A 19,598-nucleotide genomic window follows, 5' to 3' on the forward strand; every position below is an offset into this window, starting at 1 on the left:
CTTCACATAAAACATGATCACTAAAATGTCTTTGATGTTTATTAGGGTCCGAGCACCACGAAGTGGTGCGAGGAACCTATTGAAACCCTAAGAATTATTATTATTATTTTTCTTCGTCCGCCGGGAAATCGGCCTTTTTGACGCCCTAAACATACACGAAAACGCATGAAAATCGCCACACACATCAGAACCGGCGAAAAATTTGATATTTTAGGGAAATGGCACGCGTGCGTGCCAAAATGGCTCAATAGCGCCCCCTAGAAAATTAAGAAAATTCAGCCCCCGGACAGTGTTTGACCTAGACTTCTGAAATTCGGTACACATATGTAACTCATCAAGACGCACAAAAAAGCTTCTTGCATCATTACCCATAATGCAACAGGAAGTCGGCCATTTTGAATTATGAGTCATTTTTGGACATTTTTTGATATCTATAAACTCAAACAGCGTAATCCTGAGAGAGCTGAAATTTGGCCAGGATGTACTCCAGTCATGGGTGATCAAAAGTTATCAAAACGCTCTGCAAAAGTCTGAGGACGCGGAAATGGCGAGCCACGGAATGCGGCCATTTTGAAATATGATTCATATTTTGGACAATTTTGTCATTTTTGGACATTTCCAAAAGCTATAAACTCAAACAGCTTAACCCCGACAGAGCTCAAACTTGGCCAGGATGTACTCCCGTCATGGTTGATCAAAAGTTATCAAAACGCTCTGCAAAAGTTTGAGGGCGTGGAAATGGCGAGCCACGGAATGCGGCCATTTTGAAATATGATTCATATTTTGGACAATTTTGTCATTTTTGGACATTTTCAAAAGCTATAACCTCAAACAGCGTAACCACGAGAGAGCTCAAATTTGGTCAGGATGGACACCAGTCATGGTTGATCAAAAGTTATCAAAACGCTCCGCAAAAGTCTGAGGGCGTGGCCATAGTTACCAGCGGAATGCGGCCATTTTGAATGTCTTGCCATGAAACAGGAAGTGCTGTCTAACTAGCCTGTACATGCTCCAGTCTGCTTCAAATTATACATGTGTGATCAGAGTCCAGCCCTAATCACGTCCATAGGTTGATATACACTCACAGTCATAGCGCCACATGGCGGCCATTTTGAATTTCTCGCCATTAAACAGGAAGTGCTGTGTAACTAGCCTGTACATGCTCCAATCTGCCTGAAATTTTACATGTATGATCAGGGTCCGGCCCTAATCACATCTTTGCACCACTTGGCGGCCATTTTGGATTTCTCGCCATGAAACAGGAAGTGCTGTGTAACCAGCCTGTACATGCCCCAATCTGCCTGAAATTTTACATGCATGATCAGAGTCCGGCCCTAATCACATCTTTGTGCCACTTGGCGGCCATTTTGGATTTCTCGCCATGAAACAGGAAGTGCTGTGTAACCAGCCTGTACATGCTCCAATCTGCCTGAAATTTTACATGTATGATCAGAGTCCGGCCCTAATCACATCTTTGCACCACTTGGCGGCCATTTTGGATTTCTCGCCATGAAACAGGAAGTGCTGTGTAAGTAGCCTGTACATGCTCCAATCTGCCTGAAACTTTACTCTCTCAGTTGCAGCGCCTCCTGGTGGATATGTGTGGGCCAGTCGGGCCGCTCGGATGCGAGGACTCGTCCAACGCTGCTTGCAGTTTTTATTGGTTTAGTGGTTGGAAGTCAATAAAACATTAGCGTCAGTCAAATTGAATGCGTCAGTGGATGGAAGTGGTGGTTGCCTTGTGCTGCTCTTCACTTCACTGCAGCTCCATGGCTCCATCTGCTGGACGGACAGAAGTGCAGCAGCTGATGGCAGCTTCTTTGACCTCACGCTGCTGTCAGACCCCAGATTAGGGTTTATTTCAGATATATATAATAGAAAATAGTAATTAAAAAATAAGCTGATGTTGTATTTTTGCAGCAGTGAGTTTTACAGGGTTAAGAGCAACCAGTCAAAGGTTATTACTGAGGATTTTAAACAAAAACATTCAGGCAAACAGTTAACATCATAGGGTGCCTGACATGTTTGTTTTTTTTCCGGGTCGATACAGATTTTTTTTGTAATCAAGGAGATCAATAACCAAGATTTGGAATCACTACACATTTGCAGAAAAAATAAAGTTTTTGAACAGCACATAAAGTTAAGTTAAAATTAAAATAATCACGAGTTGCAGCCTTTGCTTATTTATGTTTTACATGCTGAAGTTGTCCTTCAGTGTTTCACTGATCAGATTGTGCTGTGGGCAGGAACAAGATCAGAGGGAGGCAGCTGCAGCAGACCTAAAGTAGTTTCACATTCATTTATCTGATCAGATTTCAGGGGGCTTTTTTTTTTTTTTTTTTTTTTTTTTTTTTTAAGAAATGGGACCAATAATTGAAAACATGCTAAATATCAGATGGGATCATTGGTGTCACAGGACATCTGCAGACACAGGTCAAAGATTACAAGGAGTTTATTTAACGAATGAAACTAAAACCAACACAGAAAGGATAACTAAACCAAGGTGAAAACAAAAAGGGGAAACCAGACTAATTGTAGGAGAAAGGTTCTGGTTTCAAAGTCTCTGGTCTGGCAGAGAGCGGAAGAATGAAGAACCGGGCCTTTGTGGATTAAGGTGATTGAGAACAGGTGAATCAACCCCCACACCCGTGAGAGAGATGGATGGATGGATGGATGGATGGATGGATGGATAGGTAGGTAGGGAGGTAGATGGACCATAGATAGATGGATGGATAGGTAGATTCTGCAGTGGGGAAATTTTCGGTGTGGCAGTAGCAGATAGGAAAAAAGTAAAAAGAAAATCAGCACTCAGTGCACAGATATAAATAGATGCTTTCTCCTTAGAGAAGAAATAGAAATGCTTGTAAAAAAAAAAACCTTGTGAAATTGCACTTATTGACTTATTTACATTTTATTGCAGTTACTTCATGGGTGATCTGAACTACTGGGAGCAGGTTTGATTGAACACAGTCTGACTGCTGCAGGAAGGAAGGACCTCCTTCAAACATCGTGGGTGAAGCAGTCTGTCCCTGAAGGAGCTGCCGGTGATGGTCCTGTTTCCTGCAGGGGGTGGGAGATGTCCTCCATGACAGACAACAGCTTTGTCATCATCCTCCTGTCTAACACCAGCCCAGGACAGAGCTTGCTTTCTTAACCGGTTTCTTTAGTGTCTTCCTGTCTGCAGCCGTGATGCTGCTGCTCCAGCAGACCACTCCATACAGGATGGCTGATACCACCACACAACCATAAAAGGTCCTCAGAATTGCTCCCTGCACCCCGAAGGACCTCAGTTTCCTGAGCAGGTGAAGTCTGTTCTGACCTTTCTTACACCGTGCGTTGGTGTTCTATCTCTAGACATGTTTGAATGTCTTTATCAATAAATGGTCAAACACATGTTGAGTGTCAGTTCAGCTCTTTGTTCCACACATGTATATGTTCCTATGTGATTGGTGTCTTGCAGTCAGAGTGTAAAGAATTGAAGCTGTCAGAGGCTTTCTGTGGTGAAGAGGCTGCAGGACATCAGCTGCTCCAACAGGTGACGCCTTTGTTCTTTGGCTCCAACCAGAACCAGCAATAAATCAGCATGAGCTGCAGCTTATCCACCTCATAGAGTGTATAATAAAGAAACCAAGAGGTTTTAGTTGATAGCTGTCTCTAGTGAATGACCAGCAGTGTGTTGTTCAGGTTGTGAGGAGAAGTAAAAAGCTTATAGCAGCTGGTATTCCCAGGTAGTCTCCCATCCAAATACTAACCAGGCCCAACCCTGCTTAGCTTTGCAGATCAGATGAGATTGGGTGTATTCAGTCTCAGAAACAAACCTGCAATGTAAGTTCTGTACCTCACATGATTCAAATCTGCACTCACACCTTTTATTTGTCCTTTGATTGCTCCAGTACTGATTGATGCCATCATTTAAGCCAATTTACAACAACACCTTGTAGGAAATGTGGTGCAGAGGTAAGTTCTGTGCCTCACATGTTGAAGGTCCATGGTTCAAATCCCCACTCACACTTTTTATGTGTCCTTTGGATGCTCCAGTACTAATTGCTAGCATCATTTGAGCAAAGTTAGAACAGCATCTTGTAGGACAGGTGGTGTAGAGGTAAGTTTTTTGCCTGGCATGTTGAAGGTCTCCAGTTGAAATCCACCTTAGTACCTTTATTATCTTCACCTCCTTAATAGTTTTGTGTACCATCATTTAGGAAAACTAACAGTTACACCCAGCAGGAAGGATAGCGCAGTGGTAAGTTATCTGCCTCTCATCCGGGAGGTTTTTGGTTCGAATCCAGCCCAGGGCTCTTTTGACACTTTATAAGATAAGATAAAGATAAGATAAAGTTCTTTATTTCTCCCCACTCCAGGGGAAATTTACATTGTTACAGCAGCTTTATTTACAATATATACATACTTTGGCTGTATGACAACCTCTTTCAACCATCATTACAACAAAGTCCATGAAGGACCTTGTGTGAAAGATAGCTCACACATAGGTTGTGTGTCTGTCATGTGGAGGGTCACGGTTCGAATCCCCACTGGGAACCTTGCGGAGGATGATAGCGGAGTGGAAAGGTTGTGGTCTGTGGTGTGGAGTGTCAGTGGATTGGAGTTGAAGGGTGGTTCCAGCAAAAACAAGAAGTTGCCCGAAAAAGGTAAAGAGCGTAAAGAGCGTAAAGAGCGTAAAGAGCGTAAAGAGCGTAAAGAGCGTAAAGAGCGTAAAGAGCGTAAAGAGCGTAAAGAGCGTAAAGAGCGTAAAGAGCGTAAAGAGCGTAAAGAGCGTAAAGAGCGTAAAGAGCGTAAAGAGCGTAAAGAGCGTAAAGAGCGTAAAGAGCGTAAAGAGCGTAAAGAGCGTAAAGAGCGTAAAGAGCGTGAAATCAATTGAAATGTATGTTTTCTTTATTAATGTTGAGTCACTGCATTGTATTTAACAGTTACATATTATAAACATGAAAAACAACATGACTTCATCTTCCTGTTGGTTTGTGGCTATGATGTATATTATATACACCACCATTCGTAAGTTTGAGGTCACCGCGGGAGTTTCGTGTTTTCCATGGGGGCGCACACTTTTGTTCGTGTGGTGGCGTGGCTGCACAAGGGTTTTCTATTCGTCGGTTAGCCTTTCGGCACCATTGGCTGGCACGGTGTGGCGTTGGAGCGCGGGAGTGATGGTTGCTGGGGGTGTTCCTCTGTGCCCCTGTGGAGATATTCCATTAAAAATCTGTGTTTTTTAATGCAACTTTATGCAAAGAGCGTAAAGAGCGTAAAGAGCGTGAAATCAATTGAAATGTATGTTTTCTTTATTAATGTTGAGTCACTGCATTGTATTTAACAGTTACATATTATAAACATGAAAAACAACATGACTTCATCTTCCTGTTGGTTTGTGGCTATGATGTATATTATATACACCACCATTCGTAAGTTTGAGGTCACCGCGGGAGTTTCGTGTTTTCCATGGGGGCGCACACTTTTGTTCGTGTGGTGGCGTGGCTGCACAAGGGTTTTCTATTCGTCGGTTAGCCTTTCGGCACCATTGGCTGGCACGGTGTGGCGTTGGAGCGCGGGAGTGATGGTTGCTGGGGGTGTTCCTCTGTGCCCCTGTGGAGATATTCCATTAAAAATCTGTGTTTTTTAATGCAACTTTATGCAAAGAGCGTAAAGAGCGTAAAGAGCGTAAAGAGCGTAAAGAGCGTAAAGAGCGTGAAATCAATTGAAATGTATGTTTTCTTTATTAATGTTGAGTCACTGCATTGTATTTAACAGTTACATATTATAAACATGAAAAACAACATGACTTCATCTTCCTGTTGGTTTGTGGCTATGATGTATATTATATACACCACCATTCGTAAGTTTGAGGTCACCGCGGGAGTTTCGTGTTTTCCATGGGGGCGCACACTTTTGTTCGTGTGGTGGCGTGGCTGCACAAGGGTTTTCTATTCGTCGGTTAGCCTTTCGGCACCATTGGCTGGCACGGTGTGGCGTTGGAGCGCGGGAGTGATGGTTGCTGGGGGTGTTCCTCTGTGCCCCTGTGGAGATATTCCATTAAAAATCTGTGTTTTTTAATGCAACTTTATGCAAAGAGCGTAAAGAGCGTAAAGAGCAGGAAATCAATTGAAATGTATGTTTTCTTTATTAATGTTGAGTTACTGCATTGTATTTAACAGTTACATATTATAAACATGAAAAACAACATGACTTCATCTTCCTGTTGGTTTGTGGCTATGATGTATATTATATACACCACCATTCGTAAGTTTGAGGTCACCGCGGGAGTTTCGTGTTTTCCATGGGGGCGCACACTTTTGTTCGTGTGGTGGCGTGGCTGCACAAGGGTTTTCTATTCGTCGGTTAGCCTTTCGGCACCATTGGCTGGCATGGTGTGGCGTTGGAGCGCGGGAGTGATGGTTGCTGGGGGTGTTCCTCTGTGCCCCTGTGGAGATATTCCATTAAAAATCTGTTTTTTAATGCAACTTTATGCAAAGAGCGTAAAGAGCGTAAAGAGCGTAAAGAGCAGGAAATCAATTGAAATGTATGTTTTCTTTATTAATGTTGAGTTACTGCATTGTATTTAACAGTTACATATTATAAACATGAAAAACAACATGACTTCATCTTCCTGTTGGTTTGTGGCTATGATGTATATTATATACACCACCATTCGTAAGTTTGAGGTCACCGCGGGAGTTTCGTGTTTTCCATGGGGGCGCACACTTTTGTTCGTGTGGTGGCGTGGCTGCACAAGGGTTTTCTATTCGTCGGTTAGCCTTTCGGCACCATTGGCTGGCACGGTGTGGCGTTGGAGCGCGGGAGTGATGGTTGCTGGGGGTGTTCCTCTGTGCCCCTGTAGAGATATTCCATTAAAAATCTGTGTTTTTTAATGCAACTTTATGCAAAGAGCGTAAAGAGCGTAAAGAGCGTAAAGAGCCTTTCAAGAAGATTTTTGGCGAATTTTGCCCAAATGTGAAAAAAAAGCTTGAGCAGAGTGGGGGATTGAACCTGCACTCTCCAGGTTCCAAACCACCATCACTACCTCTGGACTACCGGTCCTACATACCCAAATACAGGCTTTTCTTCTATTCGTCAAGGCGGTGACATCAACACTGAAAGAAAAAAAAAACAATCCACAAAATCAAAAAAAGAACATGATCTACCTACAACTTTTAAAGAACACGCTAAAAAACACAATACTAAAAAGTCACACTCTTCTCCTCATCACTCATTTTTACATTTTAACACAATTTCAAAGCCACACAAATCACATTCTTCATGTCAAATCACTTCTCTTCACTACAAATGGGAGAGAACAGCAAACAAATAAAATACAACTTATGGCTTAAATATCTTCAAAATCTCTTTGCTATTCCTCTACATTCAAATTCCTCAACACCACTCAACAATCACCTGCAGGATCTCTTACTTCTTTCTTAGCTCTGACAAAACATCTTCAAGACTCTGAGAAGACAACTCATTTTCAACACATTTGCTGCTTCGTCTAAGTGTCCACACACATCTCCAGTCATCCACAGGCCTCACCACTGATCAGCTGCACAAACTTACATGTTAAACTTCTCCAAAGATAAAATACAGGCCTTTCTGTCTGATCACAACTTTTACTGGTGGCTCATATTTCAAGTTCATTTCCTTGCAAATTCTTTATTTTGGATTAAAGTGGGATCTGTGACCAGGCAGATCACTTGTTTATTCTTAGCATTTGGATTTCACTGACATTCCTGTCATGTAGAAAAATAGAAAAAAATATCTTTGCATTTTGAATTATATGTCATATGTTTTGATGATTTTGGGTCATTTTTGTGCATTTTCAAAAGCTATAAACTCAAACAGGGTAACACCGAGAGAGCTGAAATTTGGCCAGGATGTACTCCAGGCATGGGTGATCAAAAGTTATCAAAATGCTCACCTTAAGTCTGAGGGCGTGGCCATGGCGGCCTCCTGAATTTTGATGCTTCGCCATGAAACATCAACTGCTGTGTACCTGCCCTAAACATGCTCCAATCTGCCTCAAAGTTTACATGTATGATCAGAGTCCAGCTTTGAAGACATCCACAGACAAACACACCTTCAGAGTGATAGCGCCACCTGTTGGATGGACAGGAAATGCTGCATAACTAGCCTGTACATGGTCCGATCTGCCTGAAATTTTGTATGTGTGATCAGAGTCCAGCCCTCATCGCATCCATAGGCCGACATGCATTCTCGGTCGCAGCGCCACCTGGTGGACGTGCGTGGATTCGCCGACCGGCAAGGATGCGAGGACCCGTCCAACGCTGCTTGCAGCTTTAATTTTGGTTGTTTTTCGTTGCTTTTTGTGTCACTTTTTTAAAATAAATTTTTGCCTGATTTTGGTTGTTTTTCACCTGTTTTGTGTCATTCTTCAGACATTTCTGCCTAATTTGGGTTGTTTTTCACCTTTTTTGTGTCACATTCGACACATTTTGGTTGTTTGGCATTTCTTTTGTACCACTTTTCAGACATTTATACCTAAAGTGTTTTTACCATTATTTTTTTGTTCTCAGAGAATTTAAGCCTCCAATCTTTAATAGAAGTTGCATCAGCCTTTAAAAAGAGGGAAAAAACAATGATCTACAGCTGATCTGTGAGCTATACGCTTATCTGGCTTCTGAGATGACTCACTCAACTTGTTTGTGTCACTTCTCTGGAAAAAGCATCATTTTAAAGTGAGACTACATAATTTTTAAGAGAAATTCTACACTGTAAAGTTTACTTCAGTATTTTATTCATGGGTTTTGATGGTGGTTTATAATTATGAGCTTATGGACGTATAAGTTAAATAACTTTATGGGTCACTGCCACTTATGCTGGTGTTGTTTTAACATCCAGGCTGTTCCTGTAATTGTCTGTAAAGTTGTATCTGTTGAGCAGATGCTAAATAAGTCCAGTGCACAACCACAGAATCACTGACGGTAAAGTTCTGTCTGGATGGATCCGTTCTGCTCACAATGCTCATCCCTCTGAGTGATGTTTTATCTCATTCAGCCTCTTATGTTTTTCTGGGTCATGTAGCTTCTCATCCACCCAGAGCTGTCAGTGCTGATGAGCTTCTTTAAAGTTTCACACCTTGACACATCAGCAGCTTGTGTTTCCTTTGAGAATGGAGCTACACATAAACATCCTCTAAAAACATATCAGCTGTTCAGTAACTACTCTCCAAGGACACTGCAGAATTGGCAAATGGAAAGCACCAAATATGCTCATTATGTTGGTTCATGTTAACATTTTAAGGAGAAATTTTTCAGTGTATGCTTCCAAAGACTGGTGGAACTTCAGCTTTCTGAAATAAAAATGAAATTGTGTCACATTTGAGACAGTCTTGTTTTTTCACTTCTTTTGTGTCACGTTTTAGACATTTTTGCCTCATTTTGGTTGTTTTTCACCTCTTTCACCTCATTTTAATGAGAAAAAATTCAATTTATGATACAAAAGATTGGTGGAATTTTAACTATTTGAAATAAAAATGAAATGTGTCAGTTTCAGGAGTCATATATTACATAAATCAGCTGAGCCAAAGCTGATCTTGTTCTGTTGAACACATCCGATCAGATTATCAGCAGCCACAAGAGGTCTCTGCAGCTCAGATCTGCAGCTCTTGGTGGCAGGAAGTGAATTCAGGTCTTCGTCGCATGAAGCAGGTTGGCACAGTTTGACATTTGGGAGTTTGGAAAGGTTAAAGGCCGTTGACACTGTTTAATATTTGAGTAGAAGCGATAAAACTCCACCTGGACGCAAAGTCAGGTTCAGACTACAAACATGCGCAAGCCTGCCCACACAGCACACATATGATGGCACAAATCCACGCACAGGCACAGACAGTGGAAAAAAGGAAGTTATTTTCTAGTTATCTGCTTGTAATCATGCCTGGTATTGTGGATAACAGCTGTTCATGTGTGCGTAAAACCGGTGCGCAAAACACCAGACCTGAGCGTCCAAACCACGGAGCTCCTCAATTCATTAATTCACTTCAGATGTGTCTCCACACACCCCAAACGCACAGTAAATATGATTTAGGCAAGCCGCCTTTATTCCACCTCCGAGCCTTGATAGGTGAAAGCCCCCACAGTTACAGTAAACCACTCCCGCTCCTGGATGGGGCGTGCGTAAAGAGCGCAGGTGTGATTGTATCCATTTCCAGCAGACTGTCTCCTCAAGGAGTCCGAAGCGGGGAATAAAACAGTCGAGATTAAATTTAGGAAGTGCATACAGGAGTGTGTTTACCTGCGTCAGGTGAGTTTTGAAAGAGAAGAAGAAACACAAAAAAGGCGGAATAACCTGGAAAAGTTACGGATTCATCTTGGCACCGACTGAGGAACCGGAGCGGATCATTCAGGGTTTTCAAACTGAGGAGAGGAAACATCGTCCATCATGAGGAAATCTTCATATCCAGGTAAGAGTGGTGCCTTCAGACAATGAGTCAGGGGTTAAACCTGTCAGATAACATCATAAAAACGTGTGAAACAGTGGTGTGTAGGTGCCAGGGACTAGTTAAAATGTAAAATGCATTCAGGTTTGTTTGTTTTTTTCATCACTGCTCCTCCGTAGATTTCCAGATTTCTGCTGAATTTCCCCTTCATGCAGGGCCCACGCATGGCTCTGTGGGTGTGGTTGCAAAACTTTTCTCGTAGGTTTGGACTCCCTGGATGTACCTTCACACACACACAGAGAATGACATCATGACAGAAAGGTGGCACAGAGAGCCGAGCTTCTCATTTTAGTGTCTTTTACGCACAAGCAGACAGTTGAAGGTGTCAGGTGTAACCTCCTGCTGCAGCTGGGTTTTTTTTTGTTTTTTTGTTTTGTTATTGTGTGAGTGACACCAAAACAGCAGAAACAGGCAGTGAGCGCAACTTATTTATAGTCAGATATTAAACTGTGAAATTATAAGACGGTTTGCTTGTTAATCTGCTCCGATTGACACTTTTACGGTTCACTCCTCCCAGCTAATGCCTGTAGAAGGACCTGATTTATGATCGCATCGAACCTGCACAAGCTCAGAGGTTCAGTTTATTCTGGGATCTGAATGTAACGAAGTAAATTTACTCAAGTACTGCGCTTAAGTACACATTTAAGCAGCATTTCATGACACTTTATACTCCCATTCACTACATTTCAGAGAGAAATATTCTATTTTTGACTCCTTTATTTACTGTACAGATTCACAAAACACATAAGGAGCTTAAACAAATAAATTGTTTTGCAATTAATTAAACTTCTAATCCTGAATTAATCGGTATTTTATTAATATAAAAACATGTCACGGTTGCAGCACCACACACGTAAAGGTTTCCTTTGAATTATTGCTAAACTTTTAATATAGTTTTGATCACCTGTGACACGATTTCGAAGTATTTTCAGGATTTTTAGAAACCAAACAATCAGTCGATTAATGCAGAAAAATAATCAGCAGATTAGTCCATAATGAAAACATGTTTTTATCCAATAACATAATTTAAAAATTAGCTCCATTTCAACCAACTATGATAGTAATATCCTGCTTTATTATTAATGCATGACTATTATTAATGCATGACTAATATTAATGCTGTTTTGTGATGTTTAATAGTAAAACAGTCACAGGGACATTTTGTTTTGCATTTTTATTATTTTTAATAAATTTTTCTGCTTATACTTGCATGTTATTACTTAAAGTTGCTCTGTATTAAAGTTGCTCTATATTAAAGTTGCTCTACGTTAGTTAGAATTGCTCTAAAATGAGCTAAAATTTCTCTACATTAGTCAAAGTTGCTCTATATTAAAGTTGCACTAATTGAGTTGAGTTGCTCTATATTAAAGTTGCTCTATATTAAAGTTTTGCTGAACTTACTAACATTTATATGCATGTATGAATGTTTTAACAGTGTGGTATTAGTTTGTTCTAGTAGTTATTTGCTGCTCTGAGACTTGAACAGAGGGTTTTTGTTTGGATGATTGTCACTCTGATCCCTATACATCTCTGCTGCGTGCAATCACGTGACGTCTCCTTCCTTAGTATCTCCACCAGCTCTTCATTTCCCTCCATATCTCCCACACTCTCCCCCTTCTTCAGCAGCACTGCTTACTATCACCCCCGTCTCCTCCAGAGCCTCCTCCCTCCTCCGTCTTTAAGCTCCGGCTCAGTCCAGTGTACACAACCCTATCCCCCCGGAATGCCGGCTTTCCTCCGTCTCCTCTTCCCAAAGTCTTTGTGCGACGGAGCATCTGACGGTTTTCCATCGGAGCCAGGCGCATGTCGGGTCATGCCGCCTCTCCTACCTCCTATTTATGTGTGTTTGTGTGTGTGTGTTCTCCCTCGTCACATTCTTTGCCGGAGCTTCCACTTCGGGGAATGGTCTAATAACAAAGTGTGTGTGCAGTCTGATGTGTGTTGTGAAAGGCCTGCCTCTAAATGTGTAGGGGTGTTTAGACAAGCATCACAGCAGCAGGACGGTCGACTTGGGTGTCAACATGTGTGTGTTTGGTACGTAAATACCCACGTAAGACGCACACAAACAAGCAGGTTGTGCTTAAAGATTAGACCTTATATAGATAAATGTGTGTGTCGTGATGGGAGAGGGTTAGGGTTGATCTATATGAGATAAAGATGCTCTAAAGGAGTTAAAGTTGCTCTGTATTATTTAAAGTTGTTCTATATTAGTTAAAGTTGCATCAGCTAAAGCTGCTCCATGTCACTTAAAATTACTCTGTATGAGTTAAAGTTGACCTACACCACCGTTCAAAAGTTTGGGGTCACCCAGGCAATTTCATGTCTTCCATGAAAACTCCCACTTTTATCCATGTGCTAACATAACTGCACAAGGTTTTTCTAATCATCAATGAGCCTTTCAACACCATTAACTAACACAATGTAGCATTAGAACACAGGAGTGATGGTTGCTGGAAATGTTCCTCTGTACCTCTATGGAGATATTCCATTAAAAATCAGCTGTTTCCAGCTACAATAGTCATTTACCACATTAACAATGTCTACACTGGATTTATCATTCATTTAATGTTATCTTCATTTAAAAAAAACTGCTTTTCTTTCAAAAAAAAAGGACATTTCTAAGTGACCCCAAACTTTTGAACGTTAGTGTATAAACTGTGTCAGCATGTGTGTGTTTTGTACACAAATACCCCCGCAGACACACACAAACAAGCGGATTGTGCCTGTAGATTGGACCTAAATGTGTGTGTAGTGATGGGAGAGGATGTGTTAGTGTGTCTATAAAGTGTAGGTTGTGTGTTAGTGTGTGTCTATAAAGTGTAGGTTGTGTGTTAGTGTGTGTCTATAAAGTGTAGGTTGTGTGTTTGTGTGTATAAAGCGCAGGTTGTGTGTATAAAGTGCAGGTTGTGTGTGTATAAAGTGCAGGTTGTGTGTATAAAGTGCAGGTTGTGTGTTAGTGTGTATATAAAGTGCAGATTATGTGTTAGTGCGTATATAAAGGTGCAGGTTGTGTGTTTGTGTGTATAAAGCGCAGGTTGTGTGTCTGCGTTCACTCATGCAGCCCCTCACAGCTGAACTCTGCTCGTGGAGCAGGTCCCTGCCTTGTACACCACTCCCTCCAGTCTGGATCAATGAGTAACCTGCATGAGTAACAGCACACACTCACATTATTTTCTGAGTGCACTCCTCCTGGTATGTGCTTTTATGTCCTACTCAAAACACCCACATGAACACCTAATTCCCTCCACTGGTACCTGAGTGACTTCGCTCTGCTCCACATGACGGCTTCCAGCCTGTTTATACAGGAGAAGCTTTGATTCAGAGCCTAAAGCCATTGTTGGATCGTAACTTGAAAGTCGAACTATAAACTGTGTTGAGACATATTTTGCCCTGTCATCTAGCAGAGCATGCCGGGGATCTTCTAACCATCAATTTGGCTTCCTAGAAGCCCGTGAATAATAGACTAATAAGGTATTGGGACACGTGGACCTGCATGTACAGTACTGGAGGTGGAGGGACCTGAAGTAGCGACATGGATGGATGGATGGATGGATGGATGGATAGATAGATGGATGGATGGATGGACGGACGGACGGACGGACGGACAGATAGATGGATGGATGGATGGATAGATAGATGGCTAGATGGATGGATGGACGGATAGATAGATAGATGGATGGATGGACGGACGGACGGACGGACGGACGGACGGACGGACGGACGGACGGACGGACGGACGGACGGACGGATAGATAGATGGCTAGATGGATGGATGGATGGATGAATGGATAGATAGATAGATAGATAAATAGATAGATAGATAGATAGATAGATAGATAGATAGATAGATAGATAGATAGATAGATAGATAGATAGATAGATAGATAGATAGATAGATAGATAGACAGATAGATAGATAGATGGCTGGATGGATGGATAGACAGACAGACAGACGGACGGACGGATGGACGGACGGACAGATAGATAGACAGACAGACAGACAGATAGATAGAGAGCCATTAACCATTTTAAGGTTATTTTACTTTCGTTGTGTAAATTCAAACTATTTTTCTACTTTTATTAATCTTCTTGTGTGTTTCAAAAATACGGACAAAAAAATAAAGTGTCCCGCCTGCTACATATTTAGATCATGTGATCTGGTACCTGTACATAACGTACACATGCATAACACACACCTGTGCTCAGTGCCAGGTCATTTTGTTTGTGGATACATCTACATTAAATGGACACATTCTATGGTGCAGTGATTTCCGACAGGAATTTTCTCAAAATTTCATCCATCAGAAATCATACAGCGACTGAGCAGCCTTGGCGGAGTACTGCTCTCTCTGAGTGCTTTTCTTGTTGATGTATGCAGCATGCATGAATGTGATTAATCACTCATTACACTTTAATTTACTGTAAATACTGAAACACATGCTGACCTTACTCAAACCACTAAAGTGTGGAATTACAGTATCAAAAAATTCACTTATTCTTAAAAACATTTTTGACACCAACTGCTGTAAAACAGAACAGCAATGAAAGCAGGAAGCTACTTTACATTAGGAAAAATGCTAAATAAAAGCAAAATCAAGTGCTTTAGACTCATTGAATGGGATGTTTGTGATATTTTTCATCTGAAAGTCGTGGTAATGTTTATACAGTAAAAAACCACCTGAGCTGCAGGTGTAACATCACACTGAATGAAAGAATGATGATGATCAAAATCAACATGTTCACCTAATGTCTTATCTAAAAAAAACTAAACAGTTGCTTCTCCTGCTTCAGCTCAGCAGGTCTGTCAGGTTTTGATCTGTCCTCATGCTGAGACAGTGATGCTCTGCTTCTTGATGATTTTCCAAAATCAAAAGAGCAAAATAAAGAATTTAGAGCAGATTAATCAGAGTGTTTGTGAGCTTTAGCGTAAGCTGTTAGCATTATAAAACTTTAATTTTTTTGTGTGTTTAAAGATAAAGGTGTAGGATTTCTCTGCTACCTGCCAGCCTGTGTTTTCATGTCACCTTAACCTGTGAGCAACCTCAACAAATTACTGCCGCTGTGCTGAACCGAAACCACAAAAGCCAAACTGTAGTTTATTGGTACCAGAGGGAAACACTAGTCAAAGGGGAACAGATTAGATGTCCTAAACACAAATACAGAAGAGCGTAGACTCACGATTCAGCAGCGCAAACAGAACCACATATGCATCAAGTGTTGCTGTATGGAGTTTCCCTGTTAGACCTACAGCCTCTGTCTGGCCTGTGTTTGGTTCTCTGAAGAGTCCACTCTGCTTTCTGTGTTTTATCTGCAGCCAAGAATGCAGCTCAGTGATGCTGGTGTCGGCCGATACAAGAGGCCGCCTGTGCTGAAAGCCCGAGGCCAGGAGGAGCCTGTAAAAAGATAATGGCAGGCTGAGAGAAGTTCTGATGTGTGGTGGAACATCTAAACGTGGGCATTAGGATGATAAAGTGCAGACACTCATTCGTTTGTTTAAGCGTTTTGGATAAAGTAGCCGTGCGTCGTTATCTGATTTAGGAACCGTAAGAAGAAATATGCTGCTGTTCAGTTTTCAGAAGAGCCATGAAGGAGATGCAGTTTCTGGCAGGAGTCGCCTCGTCCTGTCGCAACATGAAGGAATATTTTATTACATGTAGGAATCAGTTTAGCTGCGCAGTGGCTCAGTGGTTAGCACTTCGGTTTTCAGTTTTACTTATTTATTACTCCACCAATGAGGCAGAGCTTCGGCAGAGTTATGTGATGATCAGCGTCTGTCTGTCTGTCTGTCTGTCTGTCTGTCTGTTAGCAACATTACTCAAAAACGGATTAATGGATTTGAATGAAATTTTCAGAGAAGGTCAGAAATGACACAAGAACCAAGCGATTAGATTTTGGCAGTGATGCGGCTCATAGTCTGCTTCTGTATCATTGTGAGATCGTAGCATGGCGTCACTGTAACCATGACAACAACTGAACACTGATGATCACATGATTGTGGTCCTACTACAAATCCACCGCTGCAGACCACAAATTTTTTAAAGATTGTATCCGTCGGAAATCATGCAATGACTGAGCAGCCTTGGCAGAGTACTGCTCTCTGAGTGCTAAAATGGGAGAGTTTGTATTAATGAACGTTTACATGTAAATACGAGAGATTGTAGGCATATGGTTAACCCTCCTGCTGTCCTCATTTACGGCACCAAAAAATATTCTTCCCTTGTCTGAAAAAAATCCAAAAATTCAGCAAAAAAATTCCCCAAATTTATAAAAACTTGCAAAATCTTCGGGAAGAAGATTCCTTAAAAGTTTCCCTTAAAAGTTTTATTTAAAAAAAAAAAAAAAAAAAAATACCCAAATTTGGCAAGAAATAAAAATTTAAAAAATAAGAATTGTAAATATTTTCAAAAAATTAATAAAAATCTTCAAAAAAAATCCTAAAAATATCTAAAGTGATTCCATATATATCAGTAAAAGTTCTAATATTTTCTTTAAGAACATTTGGGAAAAAAATCAAAAATTCACCTTTTTTTTCTGAATGTTCTTAAAGAAACATTTTTTTAACATTTCTTTTTTTACACCAAAAAATTTTCAAAAATTTCCCAAAAATGTTGAAAATGTGGAAGTTTTCACTGTGAAATTATATTTTTTTCCCACATTTTCAAACTTTAAAACCGGACAATTTGACCCGCAGGACGACACGAGGGTTAATTTCCATCTTGAGTTCCATTTGCAGGTTGAAAATAAAAAAAATCCAAATAACATAAAACCATCACTGAACAAAGACATACAAACAAGCAACAACACAGTGCACACAAACAGACAAAAGGTGGGGGACCAAGGCAAGCTATTGCACATGTCCCTCTATCACTGTTGCACATTGTTATACTACACTTACCCCTCTGTCACAGTTACACAAGATTCCACTACATATATCGCTCTGACACTTGTCGCCTTGCAGCTAGAAGATCCCCGGTTCGCATCCAGACCTTCCCGGGATCTTTCTGCATGGAGTTAGCATGTTCTCTCTGTGCATGCGTGGGTTTTCTGCTCTCTGAGTGTGATTGTCTCTATATGTAGCCCCACGATGCTCCAAACCCCAAACTTTTGAACGGCAGTGTACATGAATTAAAGTTGTTCCATATTAGTTAAAGTTGCTCCATAATATTTAAAGTTGATCTGTATTCTCTTCTTTTCTCTTTTGCAGAAAGGTATTGAAATGTTTTTAATGCACTGTTTGCAGAGACACGCTAACTTTTGTGCAGTCATACGACGTTCTAGATGATATTTTTTTCATAGTTTAGGTTGTGATGTGAGAAAGGTTACCATCGCTGAGCCCTGATCCCCTCCCTCTGTGTCTCTGGGCTCACCCATCTGTTGCGTTGTGGTTTTATGACCCTCATTACACATGTTAAGGGTATGCTGCAAACACAGCGTTTCACAACCGGAGGGCGGAGGATGGAAGGGGGGGGGACGAGGAGCCGGGGAGCGAGTGGAAGAGCTAAATAAAGCAGAACACACAGTCATTTTTCAAGATTGTTTTTACAGCTCAGATAAGAGCTTTACCTGGAGTAATGACTGCCCGCCCACGGACATGTGGACGCACATTTGGGAGAGACATGACCCTGAACTCCTCCCAAATGAATAGCCGCTGCTCTGGCGCCACAGAAACAGACCAGGCAACACCTTTTTCCTACCTATTCCTCACTCAGCACTGAAATCCAAACACCCTCTCTGCTCTTCATACGAGTTCAGTCCCATTAAAGTGCTGTGAGCCAGGTTAGACAGGATACTATATAACAGTCTATAAAACAATACCGGTGTGGTAGATAAGGATCAGCCTTCCTTCTTGTGGGGCTGTTAAAGCACCACGGAGTCAGTTAAACAGTCCATCGAGCTTTATGAGCTGAAACCTCCCCTAGGAAATGTGTGCTTACTGTAAGTCACAGGTGAACAGCTGAATGAGTGACGGGTTCTGTCAGAAATGTCAGACGGAGACAGAGAACTGAGGTTAAACAAAGGTTTTACAGGTTTTAGTATCTGTGTGTTTTCAGGGATTTTCATGTCTGCATGGAGAAACAAACAGAGTCATTCAATGGAGCATCATGTGACCAGTTCATGTGTTGTACTGATGGTGGAGCAAAAAAAAATAAATTTATACACTACCTGTTAATACACTGTTAATGTGGTAAATGACTATTCTAGCTGGAAACAGCTGATTTTTAATGGAATATCTCCATAGGGGTACAGAGGAACATTTCCAGCAACCATCACTCCTGTGTTCTAATGCTACATTGTGTTAACTAATGGTGCTGAAAGGCTCATTGATGATTAGAAAACCCTTGTACAGTTATGTTAGCACATGGAGAAAAGTGGGAGTTTTCACCCACACCCCAAACTTTTGAACAGTAGTGTGTATTTTAGCATATTTCATGAGCTTGATTCCATTTGTCCTTCAGAAATAAAGTGAAGCATGATGTTGAGAGATACTGAATCTGCAACATGGATACACATCTTGATTTTCATGTGTATTTTTAGTTGCAATAGTGACATATATTGTTGTGGAATCTCACAGTCAGACAGGAATCTCTATGTTTGGCTTCTCCAGTGCTTTAAAAAGTAGAAAATTTTTCATCTTGTGCAGAATTCATCACAATATCCTCCCATCTTTGTGCTCCAGCAGCTCATAGTTTTTAGTTTAAACATGGCTAACAAGAAAAATGACTTTGATTCAAACAAGTGTTTTCCAGTGGAAAGTGTTTAGTGACAACATTTACCAACTAGGATTTAGAAAAAAACACCTCTTGCATCACATTGCTGTGTACACTTCAACAACATCTGCCACTCTGTTGATTAATGCTTTAATGAAAACGCCGCCCAGCGCTGAAGGGAAGGGTGGAAGTAAAGGAGGGAGGGAGGGAAAGAAAGCAGGAAGGTAGAGATCCTTCACCTCCGCTGTCCTCAACACAAACAGCCTCCTTTAGCAAACACACAGATCTCAGGTAGTTCAGGTGCGTTGGAGAGTTAAAGGTTTGTGAATCATTCCACGGGCCATCATTCACTCGTTGGATTGTGTTTGGAGTACGCTGAAGTGCAGCCGCCTCTCCTCTCTGTTTGCCCTCTCCACTCATTTGACGCCAGT

At 41.3% G+C, this 19,598-nt stretch overlaps 2 protein-coding genes across 2 annotated transcripts in view; one reads left to right on the forward strand and one right to left on the reverse strand.

Annotated features, from left to right (window-relative positions):
* Nucleotides 1-4,905: 4,905 nt before the first annotated feature.
* On the reverse strand, nucleotides 4,906-6,861 carry LOC129347500 (uncharacterized). The gene is made up of 5 exons (XM_055004967.1): nucleotides 6,768-6,861; nucleotides 6,248-6,433; nucleotides 5,844-6,029; nucleotides 5,413-5,598; nucleotides 4,906-5,194 (listed from the first exon to the last, which is right to left on the reverse strand). Exons 1-5 carry the CDS (start codon nucleotides 6,859-6,861, stop codon nucleotides 4,962-4,964), a joined length of 885 nt encoding a protein of 294 aa, XP_054860942.1. The 3' UTR covers nucleotides 4,906-4,961.
* Nucleotides 6,862-10,170: 3,309 nt separating this feature from the next.
* The window catches only part of LOC111576155 (septin-9-like), a 103,541-nt gene continuing 94,113 nt past the window's right edge, over nucleotides 10,171-19,598 (forward strand). Inside the window, exon 1 of the mRNA XM_023281701.3 lies at nucleotides 10,171-10,423. Coding sequence (XP_023137469.1) covers nucleotides 10,402-10,423 — 22 coding nt within the window. The 5' untranslated portion in view covers nucleotides 10,171-10,401. The remainder of the gene's footprint in view (nucleotides 10,424-19,598) is intronic.

The sequence above is a fragment of the Amphiprion ocellaris genome, chromosome 19 (genome assembly GCF_022539595.1).
Source record: "Amphiprion ocellaris isolate individual 3 ecotype Okinawa chromosome 19, ASM2253959v1, whole genome shotgun sequence".
Taxonomy (NCBI): domain Eukaryota; kingdom Metazoa; phylum Chordata; class Actinopteri; family Pomacentridae; genus Amphiprion; species Amphiprion ocellaris.